This window comes from Sardina pilchardus, chromosome 15, assembly GCF_963854185.1.
Source record: "Sardina pilchardus chromosome 15, fSarPil1.1, whole genome shotgun sequence".
Lineage (NCBI taxonomy): Eukaryota > Metazoa > Chordata > Actinopteri > Clupeiformes > Clupeidae > Sardina > Sardina pilchardus.
The window spans coordinates 33,440,747-33,465,043 of record NC_085008.1 but is presented as its reverse complement, the minus strand read 5'-3'; the positions used below and the strand labels follow the sequence as shown (position 1 = coordinate 33,465,043).

The 24,297-nt window shown below is 37.9% G+C and overlaps 2 protein-coding genes across 2 annotated transcripts in view; both read right to left on the bottom strand.

The window, feature by feature from the left end:
• Positions 1-1,331, bottom strand: part of LOC134102296 (cation channel sperm-associated auxiliary subunit gamma-like) — a 445,552-nt gene extending 444,221 nt beyond the window's left edge. Inside the window, exon 1 of the mRNA XM_062556364.1 lies at positions 1,213-1,331. Coding sequence (XP_062412348.1) covers positions 1,213-1,292 — 80 coding nt within the window. The 5' untranslated portion in view covers positions 1,293-1,331. The remainder of the gene's footprint in view (positions 1-1,212) is intronic.
• Positions 1,332-1,541: 210 nt separating this feature from the next.
• LOC134101637 (cation channel sperm-associated auxiliary subunit gamma-like) overlaps positions 1,542-24,297 on the bottom strand; it is a 67,600-nt gene continuing 44,844 nt past the window's right edge. The window contains exons 5-6 of the mRNA XM_062555343.1: positions 6,214-6,361; positions 1,542-1,687 (exon numbers count right to left, since the gene is read on the bottom strand). Of these exons, the coding sequence (XP_062411327.1) occupies positions 1,542-1,687; positions 6,214-6,361 (294 nt within the window). The remainder of the gene's footprint in view (positions 1,688-6,213; positions 6,362-24,297) is intronic.

Genomic DNA, 24,297 nt, shown 5'->3' with positions numbered 1-24,297 from the left:
TTTATTTGAGTGTTTTTGTCTACCATGGCAAACATAGTTGAAACGTTCGCTCTAAACTTATGTATTTCCAATCGGCTTTCACAATCAGCTACAGCTGCGCCGATGATCACCATGAAAACTTGCAATGTCTATACAGAACTGCTTTCACTTCCCCGAGTCGCGAACGCAACATGCACAGCAATATACCGATATTTAGCAAACACATGTATTTCCAGCTCTCAAAACCGATGAGGTCCAGATCTCAGTGGCCTCATAGCTGCCTACAGCCATGCATAGTAAGCCTAATGATAGCCTAATAGTTATGACATTAATAGCCTATTATGACCTCATGTCGGAATGGCACGTTGTTAAATACCGTTTGTTTTAAAAAAAAAAAAAAAGTTAAATACCGCCGAGTGGGGATATGTCGGAATGAACAGCGGATACCAGCTGGGTTGTAAAACATTCGAAAACTCTGCAACTGCAATCTGACATGCCGAGCGTCTGTTCAATACGGAAGAAGACTTTAACTTATATCACTTAGCCTATATATTTCTTATAACGAAACGGGAAGAAAAAATACGAGGACTGACCATCTCGTTTCTCCGTGTTTCCCACAAACCATGGCGACAAAGAGAAATAAATATGATTTGACATTTAAGCTGATTGTTGTCAAATTTCCCAAACACAATTCGGGAGAAGCAGCGGACAGGAGCGCCACCACAAGCAGGCACTTCTAGCCCAAATTAACATGGCAACGTTGCCTATGACTAAAGTGTCTAAGTAGGCTAGTCCTACTAATATTACATTTGATTGGTAGCATGTTTGTAGCGCGCCAGTTTACCCATCCCCTACATCAAAACAGCTTAGAATCAATCAAAGAATCAGCTGTGTCGGCGTTAGGCTGTAGGCGATTTTCTATAACCATTTTCATTCATTTCAACAATGGTTTATTGAAACGTCGTTTGATTAATTTCGCCAGTCATCACCTTCATTTTATGATTAAATGAGCTTAAGGAGTCGACTATTGACAGATATGCGGTCTTCATCATTAAATGGAGTTGAAATGCGGGTTGAAACTTTCTGCCACCTGGTGGTTGTTTGGGTACATTGCCTTCGCCTCGAAAAAAATCGGCTTGACAGCCTGCGGGATCTCTTCGGGAGTCCCGCGGGAGAAGGTGCATTCTCAACCCGTACCCACTGTATAGGCCAACAGTCTTTTTTTTTTTTTACCTTTTCTCAGGAACATGAAAGCCCTGACCATTGGACATGACTTTCACCCTGTAGACCACTGAGCCATTTACGATGGGCATGGGAACGTACCAACCAAATTGACAGAGTTCACTATCGCATGGCACTGCAAAAAAAACATACAGGCAGACAATTCAGGGTGGGAAGTGGGCACACACACACACACACATTAGTGTGTGACATCAAACTAGTGTTCATTCATTTTCCACATCTCTTGATAGAGTAGTAAGATAAGACACCCATGCTAAAGCTGACTAAAAAGAGGAATAAAACATATCATCTTTTGAAAATTGATCTTAATTGATTAATCCTTATGTGCCCCATACTAATTTTGTTAACATTTTAACAATGAAGCCCTGACCATTGGACATGACTTTCACCCTGTAGACCACTGAGCCATTTACGATGGGCATGGGAACGTACCAACCAAATTGACAGAGTTCACTATCGCATGGCACTGCAAAAAAAACATACAGGCAGACAATTCAGGGTGGGAAGTGGGCACACACACACACACACATTAGTGTGTGACATCAAACTAGTGTTCATTCATTTTCCACATCTCTTGATAGAGTAGTAAGATAAGACACCCATGCTAAAGCTGACTAAAAAGAGGAATAAAACATATCATCTTTTGAAAATTGATCTTAATTGATTAATCCTTATGTGCCCCATACTAATTTTGTTAACATTTTAACAATGACCAATCATGTTATATTTCAGCTGTCCAATGACTGATTTTATTTCTGAAATCTTCCCCGTAATCCTGACAACATCAGCTTCAATTTCACATCATTGGTTAAGAGGTTCATGGCACGAAATCTTTAGGATACTTGAAGATGTGTCGTGAAAAAATAATGTCACTTCAGTCGGTGCATTTGACGTGGGGCAGCCGGACACCGTCTGCACTACAGAAGATTATATCAACTGATACCCATACTGCTGGATAAACTGAGGTAAGATATCTTTCAAATCGGTTCTAGTTATGATTAATCTCAATTTATAGTCCTAAAATCATGTAATTTGACAGTAATATGCTTTCTTATTTGCGTCAACATTATGGCATAGTTTGACTAGTGTAGCCTACTGGCACGTCAGTTTTAGCTAGCTGCACTCTGTAATGCCTTGATTTACTGTGAACCGACTGTATGTAACTACCTACAAACTGATATTGGCCGCGTTTCCCAGATTCGTTAAGAAGCTCGTTAACGTTAAGAACGTTAAGATCTTCTTTGGAGCGTTCTTAAGAACGCTGTGAAAGAAGAACGTGTTTCTGTCAGGAAAATCTTTCCAATATTAAAGACACAAGAACCACAGACAAGTAGCATAATTTTCATTAACTACTCTGGCGCCAAGAGGAGAGAGTGACCAGAGAGGAGAAGTCTCCCCTCTCCAAAACCGTCTCTGAGCTCTTGGACACAAGACAGTGCTTTTATTCAACAAGCAGTTCAAACACATAGGAATGACCTTCAGTGAGAGCTCCATCCTAACTCCCTAAAATGTCTTATCTTTACCAGGTGCATAGTGTTCCTGTGAGTCTCCCAAGTGAAACTGTGTATAACAAGTTATGAATAACAACTCTGTGAATAACAACTCTGAACACAAAGAAAGTGTTGATTATAACTTTGACGCACACAAGTGAAGTTCATAATGATAAATATATACATTTCTTTGTCAGTTTCCCAGAGTCGCCCTTAGCTTAAGAAGATCTTTCACTAAGAAGGAAACGTAAGATCGAGCGGACCCACTCTTAGCAGCCTTCTTAGCGATCAAATGCTCAGTGATCATAGCCCTGTCAGGGAAATTGATATCCTCCACTTTTTGAAATAATAAAACAATGTTGAAATGCACTCATAGATGTGGACCACTGGTGCAAGAAACATAGGCTAATAGTAGAGAAGAAAAAAACATTATTGAATTAGCCTACACGTTTAGTTTTCCCACACATCTGCATATAATATAAAAAACATCAACAACCCTGTGGCATTTCACAGATATCAAGGAAACAGAATTTAACTCAGCTGAACCTGGCAGGCTTCACCTGCTACTTTATAAAGGCTTTGCCAAAGTCCACGGGTGTGAGAAACCATGGCTGCAACAGTTTACGTTAATGCATAATGTAAGTCAGCACTTCTTCCCACTGGACGTGCTGTCAGACCGGGCTGTCCAGGCAAAGTACCGGCTGCCCGGCTGATCACTCTGGTGTCTCCGCATGTCCAGAGAGCAACCCGCTGCAATTTTGCCCTCAGCCCGGAGGTGCAGCAGCTCCAACCTCTCCTGCTTTATCCGGACCATCTCTTCCTGCAGGGCAGTTTGTCTTTGGAGTTGGTTGTCTATCCCCCGCAGCACCTGCACCACCAGCTTCTCCCTCTCCAGGCGCACCAGCGTCTCGCTGCAGGTGCAGGAAGTTATTGCGGACCGCCCGGTTAGCAAGCAAATTATCTTCAGAAACAATAGGCTATATTTACGCTCACGATATTCTCACCGGCCCAAAACGTTAACGGCCCACCGTAAATCCTCCCAAATCTCTCCGATCTCCCCACCCGTGCCTGCTCCCTAGTACGTAGACCCTTTGAATATTTGCTTCATCCTTTTGAAAACAAAATAAATACATACATACATACATACATAAATAAATAAATGCATAGGTAGGAAATATAGGCTAAGCCAGCAACAGGTCGAAAAAAATTGCACGAGTTGACTGTCAACAGCTGGCGGATTGGGGGAGTTTTAGTGCTTGTTTTCATCTGGAAAGTTTAGCTTATTTTTTTTGAGTGACAGCTTTGTTTTCAGACACTGATTTCTCTCCTTAGCTTTGAGTCTCATCTTTGTTTGAAAAGCTGAGCTTTTTTACTCCAGTGATGTTTTCTAATTTACTTGTGGTAGTTTCACATGGCGTACACCAAGTGGTTTTTGCCATGCTATGTCACCAATCCAATTTATTTAGCTTCTAAACAAATCTGTGAGCGTTTTAATCAGAAATAAATCTGCCCTATGTATGTTGAACTGTGAGTAAAGTAAGGACACTTCTCGCCCTCAACGGACGCCATCTTGGCTAAATAACAGAAGGGGAGGGAGTATTTTCAAACTCGTAGAAATCGCGGTAGAGAAATCTGAAGCAGCAGCGATGGAAAACACACTTTACAGAGGTACAAGCAAGTTACAACATAAACTGTTCATGTTTTGACACAGTACGACCATGTCACGGTGGAATTGAGGACACCAATAAAAACATATTTAAACGTTACGATCGTCATTTCCGTGAAGTGCACGGAGGTTAGCGTTTGATATGAGACGATCTGGCGTAATAATCAAGGCAACTTGCAAACTACTGGCACTACTACTGCTTGTTGTCTATGGGGACTATTTTCAGATGCTGCGTACGATATCACTGCGCCTATGGTACGTTTGCAAGTTGCCTTGATTATTACGCCAGATGAGAGTGTAGTTCCATGTCAAATCAGCCTAGAAAAACGCCAGGTTTCATTTTCAGTTGGTCTTATTGCACTGTCTAACTTGAGAGGAGACACGTTTTAAATGGGAAAATTACCAGAAATCTTAGTCACTTTTAAACATGAAGCTAGCAGGCGAGAAGCTAATGGTCTAATCCGATTCAATGATCTATGCTAGGCTGAAGCTAAAAGTTGTATCGCCAGACTCACAGAATGGCTGGATGAACGGGAGCAAGGTAAATATCGATTGTTTTGCTCGAGGGGAGGTGGAAAATGAGCGTATTTCCAAAAATGGCTGAATATCCCTTTAGGGTTCTCCTAAGAAGGCAGTTAGGAACGTGTCTGGGAAACACCCGTATCTTAGCACTCCTTCTTAGCCATTACTTCTTAAGAGCCTTCTTTAGTCCTTAAGAAAGATTGAATCTGGGAAACGCGGCCAATGAATGTATATCCGTCTTCATTGTCATGTCTTGCCGCAAGTTTCGTAGCCTATGCCAAGTGTTTTCCAACTGCTATCTCCGATCTGTAACACAAAGAAGTTGTGTTTATCATGCCAAAGGTTTTCAATGCATCTCCGATTTGTAACACGGAGAATGTGGGAATGTTGAAGGTTTTAAGGTTGGGTGGTGGCCTACGGGAGAGTGTGACTTCGTAACTAGAAATCCGCCCCAAGAAAGTATAGGGGAGGAAAAAGGAAAAACTGTAAATAAGGGTTGAACTAAATAACAGGGCTTCTCTTCTTTCTACACTTTACACTTCGAATTACTTTGTCACTTGTGGTTGTTAGAATTTGATTCCGTTCGACACCAAGACGCTACGGGAGTCACACTTTGTGCTCGAGAGAACGTCTTGCACCTGTGACATATTTTTTCTTTTTCTTTTTCACCACGAAATTGGATAACCTTTTTCCTCCGGATTACCTTTTTTCTATCTACATATAACCAACAAGGTGTATTGTGCCACATTTTTGCTGTCATTTAAAAGTGCTTAAAGGCACTTCATCGTTTTTTCATATTAAACTACATTATTACTTTAAGTAAAACAAGTTGATACATTCCTCTCACGTATCAATGCGTGCACTCACTGGCTCTGGCGCCCGGCGCAACTTTGATAGCACTTAGCTAGCCCAGTTCATTCATTGGGATCCAAACAGAGATGGAAGTTAGAAGCGACCAAACACCTCCTAGTCTAAAAGACTATTTTAAACCAACGTCCGATTCTTTCATCTGTTATTCTGTTTTGGGATTAATGCCACTTTTCAAGCAAGAAGGTAAGATAACTCTTCTGTGATTCTTTTCTGTCTTTTCTGAGTCTAAGGTTTATGTCTCGAATCTAAGAAAACATCTATAAATATAGCCGCAAGCGGCGATGGCGGGACCAAGCACCTGCGGTGCGGACCTGTGACATTTCGGAATTTTTTCGGTATCAAATGGTAATGCAATAACACACATACATAAATGCCTCAGGACAGGAAATGGCCACACACGCTCACACACACGCACATTGTTTGTGGATAACACCAATGACATACCGTCATCATGCAGGGGTGCTGAGGTCATGATGATGTTCAGCCTCTGTGGCTTCAGGAGGGTTGGATGCACTGGCTCCACAATGGACAGGATCAGAGAGGGGTTCAGACCAATGAACAAGGCTTTCCGCATGGCTGTCACAGATACTCGCTAAACACGTGGACAACAGACACACACACACACACACACATACACAGAGTTCAGTGTTGGGAAGGACACTTTCAAAACGTATTCCGTTACAGAATACAGAATACATGCCCAAAAATGTATAATTTGTAACGTATTCCGTTGCATTATTATGTTGAGTGATGCTTGATGCTTGATATGTTCTTCTGTTCCAAATGGCTAAATGTGTTGGGCCCACATAGGAGAATGTAAAGCCAACTAAGCTACCTGATACAACTATAAAATAGCAAGGTGGCCAGTAAAACACATGCGACTACCCCAGGCTAATTTAAAAAAAAAAAAAAAAAAAAAAAAAAGCTAACCCTCCAAATCCTGACCTCCTGCTTATCACAGGTAGGCTAATCAGGGCAGCAGGTGTTGTAGCGTTTCATTCCTAATTTGTAACGGTGACGTAGAGTTGCCAGAAAAGTGCAGGACTACGTCAGCATTCCAATAGCATCTTGGACCAAAATGCCATGGCATGTTTCAACCTGTAGAAGGCGGAGAGCTATATCTCTGTTTTAGTTTAGTGTGCGGTGCCAATCTTAGCGGTTTTAAGTCCGTCTGAGGCAGTCTTTTCCTAGTTTTACCGTTACGACAATATCAAACATGTTTGATAGTATCAGAAGTCTTTTCAGTCGTGGCTCATGCAAATACTGGCGTGAACATTAAAAACCAATAGTGACCTCGCTCCAACACGAAACCGGAAGGGGCAAAATAGGCGACAGTTGTAGCTTATATGATTATTTCTTATTTCATTTCTTATAAATTATTAGTCTAATTATTCTACGTGACAGAACAGCTCTATATCTGTTAGGGATATCACACATGAAACAATTATGCAGAAACGCGAAAAAATTACTTTGATATGAGTAGGCTATCATGTGAGTTCCTGTCGATGATGACGTGTAGCCTAGTGCACGATGGAAATAATTTGAAGGAATCTAGCAGCAGTCTTGTAAATAGTGAACCAGTCTTTGAAAAATCCTAATCTGAGACTGGCCTGTGACTAGACTGCGACTAGAAACTCAATTAATTGTCTTCAGATGTAGAATAGAATATATACTTTTTGATCCTGTGAGGGAAATTAGTTTCTCTGCATTTAACCCAATTTAACCGAATTAGTGAACACACACAGCACACACACAGTGAGGTGAATCACACACTAAGCCAGAGCAGTGAGCTGCCTGCCCAACCAGCGGCGCTCGGGGAGCAGTGAGGGGTTAGGTGCCTTGCTCAAGGGCACTTCAGCCGTGGTGGACTGGCCGGGGACTGGTCCCTGATGTGAGACAGAGACAGCAAATTTAAGGTTACACCGTGTTGCATGATTTTTTGTAATAAAGACAGCCTACTTCAGCAAAACCCAGTTTCGATACTGGCGTGAAGGGAGAATGCCTCTTTACGGCTATTTATTTAATTTATTTGTGACACTAACATGAGCTTGCTATCTGTTAGACACTTATCTAACAACGTTACCTACAGATGGTACGGGTTGAGAATGCTCCTTTCTTTGCTGCACATCGGGAATCCCGAAGGTTCGGGACTTTGTAATTAAAACTGCAAATGCAAGGGGGCAACATAAGACCGCCCTAATAACATGAAGGTTCGGCTCATGCCGGAAAACACGGAAAAACCCGAAGACACCGCGCTGGTGACAAGCGGAGAAGAGACATGACGCTCGGCATGTCAGATTGCAGTTGCAGAGTTTTCGAATGTTTTACAGCCTACCTCACAGCTCTCTCACGCGACGTAGCCTATAACTCAGTCAGTCCAGCAGAGATGCCAGGAACGTTTTGGTCAATGGAGAGGGAGAGAAATGCTCCGCATATCCCTCTCATTTAATCATTAAAATGAAGGTGATGACTGGCGAAATTAATCAAACGACGTTTCAATAAACCATTGTTGAAATTAATGAAAATGGGTTTAGAAAATCGCCTATAGGCCTATCAGAAGGAAATAGCCTTCAATTCAACCTGAAAGACTCGATAGGCAACCTTAGATTAATTACAGTGCATGAAAATGCACTGTACTGTTCTTCCTAGGCTTCAACTTCTTATTATTACAGTGCATGAAAATGCACTGTACTGTTCTTCCTAGTCTTCTTCAACTTCATCTTCTTATTAGAGTGCATGAAAATGCACTCTACTGTTATCCGAATTATTAGAGTGCATGAAAATGCACTCTACTGTTATCCGATTTATTCTTATTAGAGTGCATGGAAATGCACTCTACTGTTATCCGGTTTTTTCTTATTATTATAGGTCATTACAGTGCATGCAAATGCACTGTACTGTTCTTCCTAGGCTTCTTATTATTATTCCGCTGATCGATTTTTCTAACCGCAATTTCTCTTCAACCGTTTAACTTAGAAACTTCATTCAAACTCTGTAACGTAGGTATTCTAATAGATCGGGTTGCTATGACTTTTCAACTTTGTAACTTTTATACTTTTTGAACTATTAAATAAAAACTAGAAATGCAATTCCAAGGAATTACCAGTGCATGAAAAATGCAAAAATAGATAGATAATGTAGATATGGTTACTAAGGTGTAGCTAGGGTAAACATGGTGGTTGCATAGTTTACAGAGAGTTGATAGTGTGAAGGTGGACAGTTTAAAGATGAAACGTTCCAGTTCTAACTTAACTAATGATTTCTATTCATGTTAAAATGTTGATTAGCTAACTTAGCTAATGATTTCTAGCAGTTACGCTAAAAATTATTATTATGCTAGCAATGCTAACTTTAATAACAATGCTAACCAGGTTGATTAGCTAACTTAACCGATGATTTCTAGCAGTAATGCTAAAAATGCTAACTATGCTAACAATGCTAAATTTGCTAACAATGCTAACCAGGTTGATTAGCTAACTTAGTTGATGATTTTTTGCAGTTATGCTAAAAATGCTAAATATGCTAACAATGCTAACCATGCTAACTAGCTAACTTGCTAGTGAGGACTTTTATTTTGAAACATTTGTTGCTAGGGTATCCATGGTGGCCACTATCAGGAAACAAGAAGTTACTGCAGTATGATCATGTTGGTTGCTATGGAAACGGTCATGAACACTTAATTTTAATGGTTGCTATGTTGGTTGCTAGGTACATGGAGGTTTCATGTAGTTGACTGGAGGCATAGTGGATGATAACTGACAGTTGGAATGGTTGAACAGTTCAATAGTTGAGTAGTTTCAATGGTTAAATGATTTAATAGTGTATTATTGCAGTGAGGACCTTTATTTAGAAACAGTTGTGGACAGAGGAAGTAGTGAAACAGGATCTGTAGTCTTAATGAGATTGTATGCTTAAAGCCTGAGACAGAAGGTGCCTCTCATATAGCGTTTACGCGTCCTCTCTCGCTCCTCACTGATCTACATAAAGAATGATGGAGCGGCAACAATGGGATAGTCTAGCCCTTCTTCTATCTTTCTTTATGTAGATCATTGAGGATCGAGGAGCGAGGGAGGACATATAAACGCTGCTTGAGAGGGACCCACAGTAAATACTTTAAAAGTTGTATGTAGATAGTCTAATTAATGTTGATAGACAGAATGTTTAATGGATGTTGATAGGCAGATTGTTTAATAGATATTGATTGACAGTTTAATGGGTGGATGAGTGAATGGTCTGAAGAAGATGAATGGATAGAAGGTTGGATGGAATGTGCCTTATATTCTTGTTAAGAGAGACACTGATACAGCTCTCTGAGAGTAGTTGACACAGGTGTAATCAATTTAACTGGCTAGTCTTAAGAGAGCCAGAGTACTCTTAAAGCCTGAGACAGAGTAAATAATTTAAAAGTTGAATGTAGATAGTCTAATTAATGTTGATAGACAGAGAGTTTAATGGATGTTGATAGACAGATTGTTTAATAGATGTTGATAGACAGTTTAATGGGTGGATGAGTGAATGGTCTGAAGAAGATGAATGGATAGAATGTTGGATGAAATGTGCCTTATATTCTTGTAGAATGGAGAGACGCAGCTCTCTACTGAGAGTAGTGGATACAGATACAGGTGTAATCAATTTAACTGGCTACTCTTAAGAGAGCCAGCCTGAGACAGAGTAGATTGTTTAAAAGTTGAATGTAGAGCGTCTAATTGATGTTGATAGGCAGACTGTTTAGAATGGGTGGATGAGTGAATGGTTTGAAGAAGATGAATGGATATAAAGTTGGATGGAATTAGGAGGACTTATTTTGATACTGTTGTGCGCAGAGGATACAGGGGAACAGAATATGTAGTCTTCAGAGAGATTGTAAAGCCTGAGAGAAACTGACAGTTGATGCCCAGGTGGCTGACCAGCTGGGGTAACATTCTAATTGCTGCCGTGATGTCATAATGAGCAATGTTAAGTCTATGGGGAAATTGTTAATAGTTTTTATTTAATAGTTCAAAAAGTATAAAAGTTACAAAGTTGAAAAATACAAAGCACACATGGCATAAGCAGGACCTACGCAACAACGTTTGAATGAAGTTTTTACGTTAAACGGTTGAAGCTGAATTGCGAGCGTTAGAAGAAGAAGTTTAACTAGAGAATGTAATTCCAGGGAAATTATGAGTGCATGAAAATGCAAAAATGTATAGATACAGTAGATATAGTTACTAAGGTGTAGCTAGGGTAAACATGGTGGTTGCATAGTTTAAAGAAAGCTGATAGTGTGAAGGTAGACAGTTTAAAGCTTAAACATTACAGTTCTAACTGAACTAATGATTTCTAGCAGTTATGCTAAACATGCTAACAATGTTCACTATGCTAACAATGCTAACCAGGTTGATTAGCTAACTTAGCCAATCATTTCTAACAGTTATGTTAAAAATGCTAACTATGCCAGGTGGCCAGCACCACCTGCAGCAGCCCTCTCTCTCCCAGGCTTTAAGCATACAATCTCTCTGTGAAGACTACATATCCTGTTAACTGTTTCCTCTTTCCACAACTGTTTCAAAATATAAGTCCTCACTGCAATAATACACTATTAAATCATTTAACCACTGAAACTACTCAACTATTTAACTGTTCAACCATTCCAACTGTCAGTTATCATCAACTATGCCTCCAGTCAACTAAATGAAACCTCCATGTACCTAGCAACCAACATAGCAACCATTAAAACTAAGCGTTTTTGACAGTTTCCATAGCAACCAACATGATTATACTACAGTAACTTCTTTATTCCTGATAGTGGGCACCATGGATTGGATACCCTAGCAACTACTGTTTCAAAATAAAAGTCCTCACTAGCAAGTTAGCATTGTTAGCATGGTTAGCATTTTTAGCATAACTGCTAAAAATGATTAGCTTAGTTAGCCAATCAACCTGGTTAGCATTGTTAGCATAGTTAGCATTGTTAGCATTATTAACATAGTTAGCATTTTTAACACAACTGCTAAAATGATTAGCTAAGTTAGCTAATCAACATGGTTAGCATTGTTAAGATAGTTAGCAATGTTAGCATAGTTAGCATTTTTAACATTACTGCTAGAAATCATCAGCTAAGTTAACTTATCAACCTGGTTAGCATTGTTAGCATAGTCAACATTTTAGAATACCTGTTAGAAATCATTAGTTAAGTTAGAACAGGAATGTTTAAGCTTTAAAATGTCTACCTTAACACCATCAACTCTCTTTAAACTATGCAACCACCATGTTTACCCTAGCTACACCTTAGTAGCCATATATACATTTTTTTGCATTTTCATGCACTGGTAATTCCTTGGAATTGCATTTCTAGTTATTATTCTTCTAACGCTTTTTGTGCGTCCAATTCAGCTTCAACCGTTTAACATAGAAACTTCATTCAAACTGCGCTGCGTTGGTCTTACTTAGGTGACTTCAGCTATGTATTTTTCAACTTTGTAACTTTTATACTTTTTGAACTATTAAATAAAAACTATTAAAATTTCCCCATAGACTTAACATTACATTATGACATCATAATAGGGCAATTAGAATCTTATGCCAGGTGGCCAGGGCCACCTGCAGCAGCTCTCTCTCTCTCTCAGGCTTTAAGCATACAATCTCATTAAGACTACAGATCCTGTTTCACTACTTCCTCTGTCCACAACCGTTTCAAAATAAAAGTCCTCACTGCAATAATACACTATTAAATAATTTAACCATTGAAACTACTCAACTATTTAACTGTTTAACCATTCCAACTGTCAGTTATCATCAACTATGCCTCCAGTCAACTATATGAAACCTTCATGTACCTAGCAACCAACATAGCAACCATTAAAATTAAACATTTATGACAGTTTCCATAGCAACCAACATAATTTTACTGCAGTTACTTCTTTATTCCTGATAGCGGCCACCATGGATACCCTAGCAACAAATGTTTCAAAATAAAAGTCCTCACTAGCAAGTTAGCTAGTTAGCATGATTAACATAGTTAGCATTGTTAGCATTTTTAGCATAACTGCTAGAAATCATTAGCTAAGTCAGCTAATCAACCTGGTTAGCATTGTTAACATAGTAAGCACTGCTAGCATAGTTAGCATAGTTAGCATTTTAACATAACTGCTAGAAATCATTAGCTAAGTCAGCTAATCAACCTGGTTAGCATTGTTAACATAGTTAGCACTGCTAGCATAGTTAGCATTTTTAGCATTACTGCTAGAAATCATTAGCTAAGTTAGCTAATCAACCTTGTTAGCATTTTTAACATAGTTAGCATTATTAGCATAGCTAGCATTTTTAACACAACTGTTGGAAATCATCAACTAAGTCAGCTAATCAACGTGGTTAGCATTGTTAGCATAGTTAGCATTGTTAACATAGTTAGCATTTTTTGCATTACCGTTAAAAATCATTAGCCAAGTTAGCTAATCACCTTGGTCATCATTATTAGCATAGTAAGTATTGTTAGCATGGTTAGCATTGTTAACAGAACTGCTAGCAAACATGACCTTAGTTAGCTAAGCAATCTGATTAGCATATTAGCATTATTAACATTAAACATCCATTAAACTATATCTATTGGCATCCATTTAAAATGATTTACCTATCAACATCAATTTAACTATCAGTCTGTCAACATTCATTATATTATCTTTTTATCAAAAGCTTTTAAGCTATTCACATTTAATTTTAGACTGTCTATCTTCACACTATCAACTTTCGTAAACTAAGAAACCACCATGTCTACCCTAGCAACACCTTAGTAACCATATCTACATGATTTATCTGTACATTTTTGCATTTTCATGCACTCGTAATTTCCTTGGAATTACATTCTCTAGTTATTTTTATTTTTCTTCTAACGTTTTTGTGCGTCCAATTCTGCTTCAACCGTTTAACGTAGAAACTTCGTTCAAACTGCGCTGCGTAGGTCTTACTTAAGTGACTTCAGCTTTGTATTTTTCAACTTTGTAACATTTATACTTTTTGAACTATTAAATAAAAACTATTAAAATTTCCCCATAGACTTAACATTACATTATGACATCATAATAGGGCAATTAGAATCTTATGCCAGGTGGCCAGAGCCACCTGGAGCAGCAGCTCTCTCTCTCTCAGGCTTTAAGCATACAAACTCATTAAGACTACAGATCCTGTTTCACTACTTCCTCTGTCCACAACTGTTTCACAATAAAAGTCCTCACTGCAATAGTACACTATTAAATCATTTAACCATTGAAACTACTCAACTATTTAACTGTTCAACCATTCAAACTGTCAGTTATGATCAACTATGCCTCCAGTCAACTATATGAAACCTCCATGTACCTAGCAACCAACATAGCAACCATTAAAATTAAGCGTTTATGACAGTTTCCATAGCAACCAACATGATTATACTGCAGTAACTTCTTTATTCCTGATAGTGGCCACCATGTCTACCCAATCAACACCTTAGTAACCATATCTACATGATTTATCTGTAATTTTTTGCATTTTCATGCACTCGTAATTTCCTTGGAATTACATTCTCTAGTTACAGTGCATGAAAATGCACTGTACTGTTCTTCCAAGGCTTCTTCTTATCTTTATTTTTCTTCTTCTAACGCGCGCAATTCAGCTTGAACCGTTTAACGTAGAAACTTCATTCAAACGTTGTTGCGTAGGTCTTGCTTATGCCCTGTGTGCTTTGTATTTTTCAACTTTGTAACTTTTATACTTTTTAAACTATCAGTTAAAAACTATTACAATTTCCCCCATAGACTTAACATTGCTCATTATGACATCACGGCAGCAATTAGAATCTTACTCCAGCTGGTCAGCCACCTGGGCACCAACTGTCAGTTTCTCTCAGGCTTTATACAATCTCTCTGAAGACTGTTCCCCTGTATCCTCTGTGCACAACAGTATCAAAATAAGTCCTCCTAATTCCATCCAACTTTATATCCATTCATCTTCTTCAAACCATTCACTCATCCACCCATTCTAAACAGTCTGCCTATCAACATCAATTAGACGCTCTACATTCAACTTTTAAACAATCTACTCTGTCTCAGGCTGGCTCTCTTAAGACTAGCCAGTTAAATTGATTAAGCCTACCTTACATTGCCAGACTTTGCAAAGATTTGGAAAAGATTTTTGAAAAACTACAGTCTCAGACCCTCTCACATCTAAAGACAATTCATTGAGTTTTTAGTCACAGGCCAGTCTCAGATTAGGATTTTGCAAAGACTGTGGGTCACTATTTACAAGACTGCTGCTAGATTCCCTCAAATTATTTCCATCGTGCAATAGGCTACACGTCATCATTCACAGGAAATCACATGATAGTCTACTCATATCAAAGTATTTTTTTCGTGTTTCTGCAGCATTGTTTGATGTGTGACATCACTAACAGATAGCCTATAGAGTTGTTCTGTCACGTAGAACAGCCGACTAATAAATTATAAGAAATGAAATAACAAATAATCATAAAGGCTACAGCTGTCGCCTATTTTGCCCCTTCCTGTTTCATGTTCGCGCAAGGTTACTATTGGTTTTTAATGTTCACGTCACTTTTTGCATGAGCCACGACTGAAAAGACTTCCGATAATATCAAACATGTTTGATATTGTCGTAACGGCAAAACTAGAAAAAGACTGCCTCCGACGGACTTAAAACCGCTAAAATTGGCACCTTACACTAAACGATTTAGATGACGTGAGCGCGCTGCGATTTCAGTACAACTCCCAAGATTTCCGCCCGATTTTGGAAATTTAGTCGCCGACTGTTAAAACAGACCAAAATCGTGCAATGTAAGCCAGCCTTTACACCTGTATCTGTATCCACTACTCTCAGTAGAGAGCTGTGTCTCTCCATTCTACAAGAATATAAGGCACATTCCATCCAACATTCTATCCATTCATCTTCTTCAGACCATTCACTCATCCACCCATTAAACTGTCTATCAACATCTATTAAACAATCTGTCTATCAACATCCATTAAACTCTCTGTCTATCAACATTAACTAGACTATCTACATTCAACTTTCAAACAATCTACTCTGTCTCAGGCTGGCTCTCTTAAGACTAGCCAGTTAAATTGATTACACCTGTATCAACTACTCTCAGAGAGCTGTATCAGTGTCTCTCTTAACAAGAATATAAGGCACATTCCATCCAACCTTCTATCCATTCATCTTCTTCAGACCATTCACTCATTCACCCATTAAACTGTAAATCAATATCTATTAAACAATCTGCCTATCAACATCCATTAAACATTCTGTCTATCAACATTAATTAGACTATCTACATACAACTTTTAAAGTATTTACTGGGGTCCCTCTCAAGCAGCGTTTATATGTCCTCCCTCGCTCCTCGATCCTCAATGATCTACATAAAGAAAGATAGAAGAAGGGCTAGACTATCCCATTGTTGCCGCTCCATCATTCTTTATGTAGATCAGTGAGGAGCGAGAGAGGACGCGTAAACGCTATATGAGAGGCACCTTCTGTCTCAGGCTTTAAGCATACAATATCATTAAGACTACAGATCCTGTTTCACTACTTCCTCCGTCCACAACTGTTTCAAAATAAAGGTCCTCACTGCAATAATACACTATTAAATCATTTAACCACTGAAACTACTCAACTATTGAACTGTTCAACCATTCCAACTGTCAGTTATCATCCAGTATGCCTCCAGTCAACTACATGAAACCTCCATGTACCTAGCAACCAACATAGCAACCATTAAAATTAAGTGTTTATGACCGTTTCCATAGCAACCAACATGATTATTCTGCAGTAACTTCTTGTTTCCTGATAGTGGCCACCATGGATACCCTAGCAACAAATGTTTCAAAATAAAAGTCCTCACTAGCAAGTTAGCTAGTTAGCATGGTTAGCATAGTTAGCATTTTTAGCATAACTGCAAAAAATCATCAACTAAGTTAGCTAATCAACCTGGTTAGCATTGTTAGCAAATTTAGCATTGTTAGCATAGTTAGCATTTTTAGCATTACTGCTAGAAATCATCGGTTAAGTTAGCTAATCAACCTGGTTAGCATTGTTAGCATAATATGCATTTTTAGCGTAACTGTTAGAAATCATTAGCTAAGTTAGCTAATCAACATTTTAACATGAATAGAAATCATTAGTTAAGTTAGAACTGGAACGTTTCATCTTTAAACTGTCTACCTTCACACTATCAACTCTCTGTAAACTATGCAACCACCATGTTTACCCTAGCTACACCTTAGTAACCATATCTACATTATCTATCTATTTTTGCATTTTCATGCACTGGTAATTCCTTGGAATTGCATTTCTAGTTATTTTTATTTTTCCTCTAACGTTTTTGTGCGTGCAATTCAGCTTGAACCGTTTAACGTAGAAACTTCATTCAAACTGCGCTGCGTAGGTCTTACTTAGGTGACTTCAGCTTTGTATTTTTCAACTTTGTAACTTTTATACTTTTTGAACTATTAAATAAAAACTATTAAAAATTCCCCATAGACTTAACATTACATTATGACATCATAATAGGGCAATTAGAATCTTATGCCAGGTGGCCAGTCCAGGTGCAGCAGCTCTCTCTCTCTCTCAGGCTTTAAGCATACAATCTCATTAAGACTACAGATCCTGTTTCATACTTCCTCTGTCCTCAACTGTTTCAAAATAAAAGTCCTCACTGCAATAATACACTATTTAATCATTTAACCATTGAAAATACTCAACTATTTAACTGTTCAACCATTCCAACTGTCAGTTATCATCAACTATGCCTCCAGTCAACTACATGAAACCTCCACCTACCTAGCAACCAACATAGCAACCATTAAATTAAGCTTTTATGACAGTTTCCATAACAACCAACATGATTATACTACAGTAACTTCTTTATTTCTGATAGTGGCCATCATGGATACCCTAGCAACAAATGTTTCAAAATAAAAGTCCTCATTAGCAAGTTAGCATGTTAGCATAGTTAGCATTGTTCGCATAGTTAGCATTTTTAGCAGAACTGCTAGAAATCATTAGCTAAGTTAGCTAATCAACCTGGTTAGCATTGTTAGCATAGTTAACATTTTTAGCATAACTGCTAGAAATCATCAACTAAATTAGCTAATCAACCTCTTTAGCATAGTTAGCATTGGTAGCATAGTTAGCATTTTTGCATAACTGCTTAAAATCATTAGCCAGGTTAGCTAATCTGGTAATCAGGTTAGCTAATTAAATGTTAAACTGTCTATCTTCGCACCATCAACTTTCAAAAACTATGAAACCACCATGTCTACCCAAGCAACACCTTAGTAACCATACCTACATGATTTATCTGTACATTTTTGCATTTTCATGCACTCGTAATTTCCTTGGAATTACATTCTCTAGTTCTTATTTTTCATAGGTGATATTATTCTTCTAACGCTTTTTGTGCGTCCAATTCAGCTTCAACCGTTCAACGTAGAAACTTCGTTCAAACTGCGCTGCGTAGGTCTTACTTAGGTGACTTCAGCTATGTATTTTTCAACTTTGTAACTTTTATACTTTTTGAACTATTAAATAAAAACTATTAAAATTCCCCCCATAGACTTAACATTGTGATTATGACATCATAATAGGGCAATTAGAATCTTATGCCAGGTGGCCATGCCAGGTGCAGTAGCTCTCTGTCTCTCTCTCTCTCTCTCAGGCTTTAAGCATACAATCTCACTAAGACTACAGATCCTGTTTCACTACTTCCTCTGTCCACAACTGTTTCAAAATAAAAGTCCTCACTGCAATAAAACACTATGAAATCATTTAACCATTGAAACTACTCAACTATTTAACTGTTCAACCATTCCAACTGTCAGTTATCATCAACTATGCCTCCAGTCAACTATATGAAACCACTATGTACCTAGCAACCAACATAGCAACCATTAAAATTAAGCGTTTATGACAGTTTCCATAGCAACCAATATGATTATACTGCAGTAACTTCTTTATTCCTGATAGTAGCCACCATGGATACCCTAGCAACAAATGTTTCAAAATAAAAGTCATCACTAGCAAGTTAGCTAGTTAGCATGGTTAGCATTGTTAGCATTTTTAACATAACTGCTAGAAATCATTAGCTAAGTTAGCTAATCAACCTGGTTGGGGCAGCCGTGGTGTACTGGTTAGCGCATCGGGCTTGTAACCGGAGGGTTGCCGGTTCGATCCCCGACCAGTCCACCACGGCTGAAGTGCCCTTGAGCAAGGCACCTAACTCCTCACTGCTCCCCGAGCGCCGCTGGTTGGGCAGGCAGCTCACTGCTCTGGGTTGTGTGATTCACCTCACTGTGTGTTCACTGTGTGCTGTGTGTTCACTAATTCGGTTAAATTGGGTTAAATGCAGAGAACTGAATTTCCCTCACGGGATCAAAAAAGTATATATTCTATTCTATTCTATTCTATTCTATTATTAGCATTGTTAACATAGTTAGCATTGTTAGCATAGTTAGCATTTTTAGCATAACTGCTAGAAATCATCAACTAAGTTAGCTAATCAACCTCGTTAACATAGTTAGGTTAGCTAATCTGGTAATCAGGTTTGCTAATTCAATTTCAAACTGTCTATCTTCGCACTATCAACTTTCAAAAACTATGAAACCACCATGTCTACCCTAGCAACACCTTAGTAACCATATCTACATGATTTATCTGTACATTTTTGCATTTTCATGCACTCGTAATTTCCTTGGAATTACATTCTCTAGTTATTCTTCTTCTAACGCACGCAATTCAGCTTCAACCACTTAACGTAGAAACTCCATTCAAATGTTGTCGCGTAGGTCTTACTTACGCGATGTGGGCAACGTATTTTTCAACTTTGTAACTTTTATACTTTTTAAACTATTAGTTAAAAACTATTACAATTTCCCCCATAGACTTAACATTGCTCATTATGACATCACGGCAGCAATTAGAATCTTACGCCAGGTGGCCGGCCACCTGGGCACCAACTGTCAGTTCCACTGGCTTTAAGCATACAGTCTCTCAGAAGACTACATATCCTGTTAACTGTTTCCTCTGTCCACAACTGTTTCAAAATAAAAGTCCTCACTGCAATAATACACTATTAAATCATTTAACCATTGAAACTACTCAACTATTGAACTGTTCAACCATTCCAACTGTCAGTTATCATCCACTATGCCTCCAGTCAACTATATGAAACCTCCATGTACCTAGCAACCAACATAGCAACCATTAAAATGAAGTGTTTATGACCGTTTCCATAGCAACCAACATGATTATACTGCAGTAACTTCTTGTTTCCTGATAGTGGCCACCATGGATACCCTAGCAACAAATGTTTCAAAATAAAAGTCCTCACTAGTAAGTTAGCTAGTTAGCATGGTTAGCATAGTTAGCATTGTTAGCATTTTTAGCATAACTGCAAAAATCATCAACTAAGTTAGCTAATCAACCTGGTTAGCATTGTTAGCAATTTTAGCATTGTTAGCATAGTTAGCATTTTTAGCATTACTGCTAGAAATCATTGGTTAAGTTAACTAATCAACCTGGTTAGCATTGTTAGTAAAGTTAGCATTGCTAGCATAATTAGCATTTTTAGCGTAACTGCTAGAAATCATTAGCTAAGTTAGCTAATCAACATTTTAACATGAATAGAAATCATTAGTTAAGTTAGAACTGGAATGTTTCATCTTTAAACTGTCTACCTTCACACTATCAACTCTCTGTTAACTATGCAACCACCATGTTTACCCTAGCTACACCTTAGTAACCATATCTACATTACCTATCTATTTTTGCATTTTCATGCACTGGTAATTCCTTGGAATTGCATTTCTAGTTCTTCTTCTAACGCACGCAATTCAGCTTCAACCGCTTAACGTAGAAACTCCATTCAAACTATGTCGCGTAGGTCTTACTTACGCGATGTGTGCTTTGTATTTTTCAACTTTGTAACTTTTATACTTTTTAAACTATTAGTTAAAAACTATTACAATTTCCCCCATAGACTTAACATGCATTATGACATCACGGCAGCAATTAGAATCTTACGCCAGGTGGCTGGCCACCTGGGCACCAACTGTCAGTTTCTCTGGCTTTAAGCATACAGTCTCTTAGAAGACTACATATCCTGTTAACTGTTTCCTCTGTCCACAACTGTTTCAAAATAAAAGTCCTCACTGCAATAATACACTATTAAATCATTTAACCATTGAAACTACTCAACTATTGAACTGTTCAACCATTCCAACTGTCAGTTATCATCCACTATGCTTCAAGTCAACTACATGAAACCTCCATGTACCTAGCAACCAACATAGCAACCATTAAAATTAAGTGTTTATGACCGTTTCCCAGCAACCAACATGATTATACTGCAGTAACTTCTTGTTTCCTGATAGTGGCCACCATGGATACCCTAGCAACAAATGTTTCAAAATAAAAGTCCTCACTAGCAAGTTAGCTAGTTAGCATGGTTAGCATAGTTAGCATTGTTAGCATTTTTTAGCATAACTGCAAAAAATCATCAGTTAAGTTAGCTAATCAACCTGGTTAGCATTGTTAGTAAAGTTAGCATTGCTAGCATAATTAGCATTTTTAACGTAACTGCTAGAAATCACTAGCTAAGTAAGCTAATCAACATTTTAACATGAATAGAAATCATTAGTTAAGTTAGAACTGGAATGTTTCTTCTTTAAACCGTCTACCTTCACACTATCAACTCTCTGTAAACAATGCAACCACCATGTTTACCCTAGCTACATCTTAGTAACCATATCTACATTATCTATCTATTTTTGCATTTTCATGCACTGGTAATTCCTTGGAATTGCATTTCTAGTTAGAGTGCATGAAAAATGCACTCTACTGTTATGCTGTTTATTAGAGTGCATGAAAATGCACTCTACTGTTATCCGGTTTCTTCTTCTTATTATAGGCGAGTATTATTCTTCTTCTGACGCTTTTTGTGCTTGCAATTCAGCTTCAACCGTTTAACGTAGAAACTTCATTCAAACTGCGCTGCGTAGGTCTTACTTAGGTGACTTCAGCTATGTATTTTTCAACTTTGTAACTTTTATACATTTTGAACTATTAAATAAAAACTATTAAAATTTTCCCATAGACTTAACATTACATTATGACATCATAATAGGGCAATTAGAATCTTATGCCAGGTGGCCAGTCCAGGTGCAGCAGCTCTCCCTCTCTCAGGCTTTAAGCATACAATCTCATTAAGACCACAGATCCTGTTTCATACTTCCTCTGTCCACAATTGTTTCAAAATAAAAGTCCTCACTGCAATAATGCACTATTAAATCGTTTAACCATTGAAACTACTCAACTATTTAACTGTTCAACCATTCCAACTGTCAGTTATCATCAACTATGCCTCCAGTCAACTACATGAAACCTCCATGTACTTAGCAACCAACATAGCAACCATTAAAATGAAGCGTTTATGACCGTTTCCATAGCAACCAACATGATTTTACTACAGTAACTTCTTTATTCCTGATAGTGGCCACCATAGATACCCTATCAACAAATGTTTCAAAATGAAAGTCCTCACTAGCAAGTTAGCTAGTTAGCATGGTTAGCATTGTTAGCATAGTTAGCATTTTTAGCATAACTGCTAGAAATGATTAGCTAAGTTAGCTAATCAACCTGGTTAGCATAATTAGCATTGTTAGCATAGCTAGCGTTTTTAGCATAACTGTTAGAAATGATTAGCTAAGTTAGCTAATCAACCTTGTTAGCATTGTTAGCATTGTTAACATAGTTAGCATTTTTAGCATAACTGTTAGAAATGATTAGCTAAGTTAGCTAATCAACCTGGTTAGCATTGCTAGCATAGTTAGCATTTTTAGCATAACTGCTAGAAATCATTAGTTCAGTTAGAACTGTAATGTTTAAGCTTTAAACTGTCTACCTTCACACTATCAGCTTTCTTTAAACTATGCAACCACCATGTTTACCCTAGCTACACCTTAGTAACTATATCTACATTATCTACTGTATCTATACATTTTTGCATTTTCATGCACTCGTAATTTCCCTGGAATTACATTCTCTAGTAGGTCATTATTATTCTTCTAACGCTTTTTGTGCGTGCAATTCAGCTTCAACCGTATAACGTAGAAACTTCATTCAAACTGCGCTGCGTAGGTCTTACTTAGGTGACTTCAGCTATGTTTTTTTCAACTTCGTAACTTTTATACTTTTTGAACTATTAAATAAAAACTATTAAAAATTCCCCATAGACTTAACATTGTTATTATGACATCATAATAGGGCAATTAGAATCTTATGCCAGGTGGCCAGTCCAGGTGCAGCAGCTCTCTCTCTCTCAGGCTTTAAGCATACAATCTCATTAAGACTACAGATCCTGTTTCACTACTTCCTCTGTCCACAACTGTTTCAAAATAAAAGTCCTCATTGCAATAATACACTATTAAATCATTTAACCTTTGAAACTACTCAACTATTTAACTGTTCAACCATTCCAACTGTCAGTTATCATCAACTATGCCTCCAGTCAACTACATGAAACCTCCATGTACCTAGCAACCAACATAGCAACCATTAAAAATAAGTGTTTATGACCGTGTCCATAGCAACCAACATGATTTTACTACAGTAACTTCTTTATTCCTGATAGTGGCCACCATGGATACCCTAGCAACAAATGTTTCAAAATAAAAGTCCTCACTAGCAAGTTAGCATGGTTAGCATTGTTAGCATAGTTAACATTTTTAGCATAACTGCAAAAAATCATCAACTAAGTTAGCTAATCAACCTGGTTAGCATTGTTAGCAAATTTAGCATTGTTAGCATAGTTAGCATTTTTAACATTACTGCTAGAAATCATCGGTTAAGTTAGCTAATCAACCTGGTTAGCATTGTTAATAAAGTTAACATTGCTAACATTATTAGCATTTTTAGCGTAACTGCTAAAAATCATTAGCTAAGTTAGCTAATCAACATTTTAACATGATTAGAAATCTTTAGTTAAGTTAGAACTGGAACGTTTCATCTTTAAAACGTCTACCTTCACACTATCAACTCTCTGTAAACTATGCAACCACCATGTTTACCCTAGCTACACCTTAGTAACCATATCTACATTATCTACCTATTTTTGCATTTTCATGCACTGGTAATTCCTTGGAATTGCATTTCTAGTTTTTATTTTTCCTCTAACGTTTTTGTGCGTTCAATTCAGCTTCAACCGTTTAACGTAGAAACTTCATTCAAACTGTGCTGCGTAGGTCTTACTTAGGTGACTTCAGCTTTGTATTTTTCAACTTTGAAAACTTAATCGTTGAATTTATATACATTTTTTAAACCATTTTTTCTCCCATAGACTTAACATTGGATTATGACATCATAATAGGGCAATTAGAATCTTATGCCAGGTGGCCAGCCCCACCTGCAGCAGCTCTCTCTCTCTCTCAGGCTTTAAGCATACAATCTCTCTGAAGACTACACATATCCTGTTAAACTGTTTCCTCTGTCCACAACTGTTTCAAA